This window comes from Centrocercus urophasianus, unplaced genomic scaffold (genome assembly GCF_019232065.1).
Source record: "Centrocercus urophasianus isolate 14NV4802_14NV808 unplaced genomic scaffold, USGS_Curo_1.0 seq_25, whole genome shotgun sequence".
Lineage (NCBI taxonomy): Eukaryota > Metazoa > Chordata > Aves > Galliformes > Phasianidae > Centrocercus > Centrocercus urophasianus.
This window is the reverse complement of record NW_024884811.1, coordinates 15,412,394-15,418,393: the sequence shown is the minus strand read 5'-3', so window position 1 is coordinate 15,418,393 and position 6,000 is coordinate 15,412,394. Positions and strand designations below refer to the sequence as shown.

The 6,000-nt window shown below is 44.3% G+C and overlaps 1 protein-coding gene across 1 annotated transcript in view; it reads left to right on the top strand.

The window, feature by feature from the left end:
* The window catches only part of WDR70 (WD repeat domain 70), a 146,978-nt gene that overhangs the window by 7,101 nt on the left and 133,877 nt on the right, over positions 1-6,000 (top strand). Inside the window, exon 5 of the mRNA XM_042825803.1 lies at positions 5,084-5,264. Coding sequence (XP_042681737.1) covers positions 5,084-5,264 — 181 coding nt within the window. The remainder of the gene's footprint in view (positions 1-5,083; positions 5,265-6,000) is intronic.

Below are 6,000 nucleotides of genomic sequence, written 5' to 3'. Positions count from 1 at the left end.
CAGGCAGATCGACACCACCTCCCAGCTTGGTGTCATCTGCCTGAGGGTAGGGAGGCCCTTCAGAGGGATTTAGACAGGCTGGACCACTGGGCTGAGGTGAATGGGATGAGGTTCAACAAGGCCAAATGCCAGGTCCTGCACTTTGGCCACAATAACCCCATGCAGCGTTATAGGCTTGGGGATGAGTGGCTGGATGAGTGTGAAGAAGAGAAGGACCTGGGGGTGTTGGCTGATGCTGGGCTGAGCGTGAGCCGACAGTGTGCCCAGGTGGCCAAGAGGCCCAAGGGCATCCTGGCCTGCATTAGAAATGGTGTGGCCAGCAGGAGCAGGAAGGTGATCATCCCCCTCTACTCAGCACTGGTGAGGCCGCACCTCGAGTACTGTGTTCAGTTTTGGGCTCCTCACTACAGGAAAGACATTGAGGCCCTGGAACGTGTGCAGAGAAGGGCAATGAAACTGGTGAGGGGTCTGGAGCACAAGTCTTATGAGGAGCAGCTGAGGGAGCTGGGATTGTTCAGTCTAGAGAAGAGGAGGCTCAGGGGAGACCTCATTGCACTCTACAGCCTCCTGAAGAGTGGTTGTGGTGAAGAGGGATTTGGCCTCTTCTCCCAGGCAACGAGCAGGACACGGGGCAATGGCCGCAAGTTGTATCAGAGGAGGTCTACATTAGACATAAGGAAGAACTTTTTCTCTCAGAGAGTGGTCAGGCACTGGAATGGCTGCCCAGGGAGGTGGTGGAGTCGCCGACCCTGGCAGTGTTCAGGAGGCATCTGGATGATGTGCTGCATGATATGGTTCAGTACTAGTGGTGGCAATGGTGATGAAGAGATGGTTGGACTAGATGATCTTAAAGGTCATTTCCAACCTTGTGATTCTATGATTCTAGTTCTTACACATAAATACATAAAGATTATGAAAGTAATAATTAGGCTTTATACTTTCATATACAACAGATGCTTTCATTTCACAAATTGTAAGAGGTTGGAGTGAATGATGTGAGGAAAGCAAAGCCATGAGGGGATGTGCCCACATACTTACGCAACTCTCAGTGTTTTTCATTACTCCCACTCTCTGTTGCCATCTGCACTCTAACTCAGCTATCTTTTCTCTTACAGCGTATTTCTCATATTGAGGAAGTAATGAGGGAAAGCAAAAATCAATTCCTTATATGTCTCTAAACTGTGGGTAAGGAGCTGATTCTTTACAAGATTTAGTAGAGGGGATCTATTCCTGAAAGATGAAGGAAGAGCTATAATGTCTGCTGTCTTGCTTTGTCATTTCTATCAGTACCACTCCCCATAACGGTCAGAAGAATGACACTCAGCTTGATGGGCTTTTGGCATGGCTGCACTGGGATGTTCATATGTTTGACTGCCTTTGTAGTTTCAATGGATTATGTCAGAGCTTTAGCACTTGGTTGTGTCTAGCAAGCTTGAAGTGTGGTGAAAACATCACTGGAATTCTGATCATTTCATGTGAAATGTGAAAAATGATTAGATAGCCTCTCAAAGTTCTGAACTGTTTGAATTGATTGATCCTGCTTATCACGTAAGGGAGTTATAGGGGTAGGCAATTAGGGAAGAGAGGTATTGTTCTTGAATCTCTGTAGAAATATCCAAAAGTCTGAGACTTCAGGATTGGAAAAACAGTATATATAAGGAGTCTTACGTATACTCTTCTCACTGGCAGCTACGCTTATGTTTTGTTCCATTAAAAAACTAATTAAATTGTTTTGGTTCTGGGGAAAACGTAACTGATTTGCTGTCTGGGAATGTGTATTGACTTGTAGGACAATACTGTTTTACACACTCCTATAGTTATTTTTGGGGGATACTGAATTTGAAGACCTTTGAAGGAGCCAAATCAGTTCCTCAGATGATGGCAAAGATTAGTCTTGGTAAAAGCATATTGATTACCCCATTTTTATAGAGTAAAATAAGCTCATTTTATTGGTGTTAGACGGTCATATAATGACCGTGGGGGGCAGAATGGCGAGGCCAGACTGTTTTCAGTGGTGAGTGGAGACAGGACAAGGGGAAACGGCTGGAAACTGCAGCATAGGAAGTTCTGCACAAATGTGCGCAAGAACTTCTTTACAGTGAGGTGACGGAGCACTGGAACAGGCTGCCCAGGGAGGTGGTGGAGTCTCCTTCTCTGGAGATGTTCCAGACCTGCCTGGATGCCTACCTGTGCGACCTGCTGTAGGGAACCTGCTTTGGCAGGGGGGTTGGACTCGATGATCTCTGGAGGTCCCTTCCAACCCCTACAATTCTGTGATTCTGTGATTCTGTGATTCTGTGATTCTGTGACCTAGATCTTTAAATGTCTCTCCGAAGTATGCAGAAGAAAGTTTGTGTAAGACTAGTATCTTTTATTATGACAGCAAATATAGTTGGAAAATTAGACAAGCTTTCAGCTATGCAAGCCTGTTTTTCACTGTGACACCTGAGCACCTAGTACATATTTTTTTTATTTTGTTTTGATTACTTCCTGAAGTATAATTCTGCTTGTGTATCTAAGACTCATATTTGCTATATAGCCTCTAAGCCACTTGGTGTACAGCTGTTACAGGCACAGTGTACTTTTTGTTATAGTTACAGAGTCCAGAATCTCTCTCTTTTTTTTTTTTTATGCTTTATTATGTTCTTAAACATATTTCCTTTTATTGTATTTTTTAAATGATAACCTAAACTGAAGGAAAAAAAAGCCAAAAAACTCCAAACCCTAATAATTCCTTAGTTTTTTCTTCTTTTTGTTTTTAATTTGGCTCTTAAAGTCTATTCACTTATAAATTAATGTACCTGCTCTTAAAATTATAGAATCACGGAAACACCAAGGTTGGAAAAGACCCACAGGATCACCCAGTCCAACCATCCACCAATCACCAACAGTTCTCACTAAACCGTGTCCCTCAACACAACATCCAAACATTCCTTGAACACCTCCATGGTCGGTGACTGCACCACCTCCCTGGGCAGCCCATTCCACTGCCTGACCACTCTTTCAGACAAGTAGTATTTCCTAACGTCCAGCCTGAATCTCCCCTGGTGCAGCTTGAAGCCATTCCCTCCAGTTCTATCACCAGTTACACGAGAGAAGAGGCCGGCCCCCAGCTTACTACAGCCTCCTTCAGGTAGTTATGGAGAGCAGTAAGGTCTCCCCTGAGCCTCCTCCAGGCTGAACAATCCCAGCTCCTTCAGCTGTTCCTCATAAGCCCTGTGCTCCAGACCCCTCACCAGCTGTGTTGCCCTTCTTTGAACCCGCTCCAGGGCCTCAATGTCTTTCTTGCAGTGAGGGGCCCAAAATTGGATACAGTACTCTAGTGCGGCCTGACCACAGCTTAGTACAGGGGGACAATCACTGCCCTGTCTCCGCTGGCAACACTGTTTCTGATTCAAGCCAGGATGCCATTGGCCTTCTTGGCCACCTGGGCTCACTGCTGGCTCGTGTTCAGCCCAGCATCAATCGATTCCCCCGGTCCATTTCCTCTACACAGTCTTCCAGTCGTTCTGCCCCAAGCCTGCAGTGTTACCTGGAGTTGTTGTGGCCAAAGTGCACAACCAGCATTTGGCCTTGCTGAACCTCATCCCATGGGCTTTAGCCCAGCTCTCCAGCCTGTTCAGATCCCTCTGTAGGGCCTCGCTATCCCCAAGCAGATTGATGCTTTCAGCCAACTTGGTGTCATCCGCATGCTTAGTGAGGGTGCACTCAGTGCCCTCATCCAGGTTACCAATAAAGACATGGAAGAGCACAGGCCCCAGCACCGACCTGGGGCACACCACTCATTACAGGTCGCCAGCTGGATTCAGCTCCATTCACTCTCTGGGCCCAGCCTTCCAGCCAGTTCCTTACCCAGCCAAGAGCATACCTGTCCAAGCCACGGGCTGCCAGCTTCTACAGGAGAGTACTGTGGGAGGCAGTGTCAAAGGCCTTGCAAAAGTCTAGGTAGACCACATCAGCATCCTTTCCCTTGTCTACCAGACGGGTCACTCGAACATGTAAGGAGATCAGGTTGGTCAAGCAGGACCTGCTTTTCATGAGCCCATGCTGGCTAGGCCTGGTCCCCCAGTTGTCCCGCACATGCCGTGTGATCTCCCTCAAGACAATCTGTTCCATAACCTTCCCTGGCACCGAGGTCAGGCTAAGAGGTGTGTAGTACCCTGAGACCTCCTTACAACTCTTCTTGTAGATGGGAGTCACACTGGCAAGCCTCCAGTCTTCTGGGACCTTACGAGTCAACGAGGAGCGCTGATAGATGATGGCAAGCAGCTCAGCTATCACCTCTGCCAGTTCCCTCAGCTCTCTGGGTGAATCCCATCCAGCCCCATGGACTTGTGACAGTCCAGCTGGAGTAGTAGGTCTGTGACTGCGTCCTCCTGAATCGTGGGGGGTTTAGTCTGCTCCCCAGCCAAGACTACCAGGTCAGAGACTGGAGTACAAAGCAAAGGTCTGTAGCACCTCCAGTTTACATTACTGAATCAGACAGCAACAGCTGGCTTGCCAAACACGGTAATGATATACTGTGGCCTAGGCAGAGAGCAAAGTTTTATCACTTTTAATCTTATGCCAGTTACGATACCTCCTACCTGATAATTACCAGTAGGGGGAGCCCGTTTATTTTGCATAGCCTCAATGAATGTGAATTAAATAGTTCTGCTTTCTTTCTAGAAATTTTCCAATGCTAGAAAATTGTGTTTGTACTCTGGTTACTGTTTTGAGTGTGTTTAGGTATGCTGCAACCTCTATCAACGTCCTGAAAATGCTGTGTTCTACTGTCTTCTAAGTGATGTTTAAACCCATACTAATGATGCGGCACTGTTACTTTTACATCTGACTTTATTCTGTTCTGTCCCTTTTTTTTCTTTTTTTTTTTTGAACTATCTGGTGCTTCACTGCGCTTTTCTTGTCAAGATGCGCTTATGCTTTCAAGATAATGGTGAGCCAACATTCCAGTAATAAGAATGAATTTACATTTTCCTGCTAATTTCAAAGTTTGTAAATTTATGTCACTGCTGAATATCAGAAATTCCAAAGGAATTGCCAGTTTCTTAAAATAGTAATTGTCTAATTTTTTTACACACAGAGACAGAACTTGTAGTGAAAGTGAAGACAGTTCAGATGAAGAGTTAACTGGTCCTTCCACAGTACTCCAGGCTTCTGTTCAAAGTTCTGCTGTGGATGATGATGATGAAGAATTCATTGGTCCACCACTTCCACCAGAGTTCAAGGACAGTGATGATGATGATACGGAGGACGAAGATAATGTAAGTAATTTGTTCCTCCTTAATGTTATAATGCTCTGAATAAACTCTAATTTTTAAGTATGCTCTTTCCTTTGTGGTTGGATGTGCATATGAAGTATGACTGAGATTTGAAATGCAGATTTTAGGTAGTGATAACAAATGCAAACAATTGTTTTCATTTAAAAATACACGTATTTTTGAAACATATATATGTAAATATTACCAGAAGCTCATCATTAATTAATATATTTTATTTATTTAATGTCTTTTTTCCGAACTGTAGAGTAACTATATAAATAAGTATTTTATGTAAATATTTTAGGTACCTTCTTTCTAGTATGTTCAAAGTTCTTTCATGAAAGGGTATGTAGAAGTAGGATTAAGTTTAGGGAGAATAATTATGCCAAAATTGGTGGAGAAAATATGCAACCATAGTTGAGGAGTTTTTTTTGTTGTTTTTGTTTTTAGATTAAATAAATGCCAGTCTCATTTGTTAGAATGAACATAGTTCTTTTTCATGTCTGTTGAAAACAAGAAGTAAACACCAAGCAGGCTGCGCTTGTGTATCACAGATACTCAGCTGATACATGTCTCTATGTTTAGTTCTTCTTTCTCCAAATCTTCCTAGTGTCTGGTTTAGCCAGGCAGGCAACTGAGCATCACACAGTCAATCACTCACTCCCCCCTCTCCCAGTGGGACAATGAAGAGAATTGGGGAAAAGATGTAGAACACGTAGGTTGAGATAAAAATAAAAAA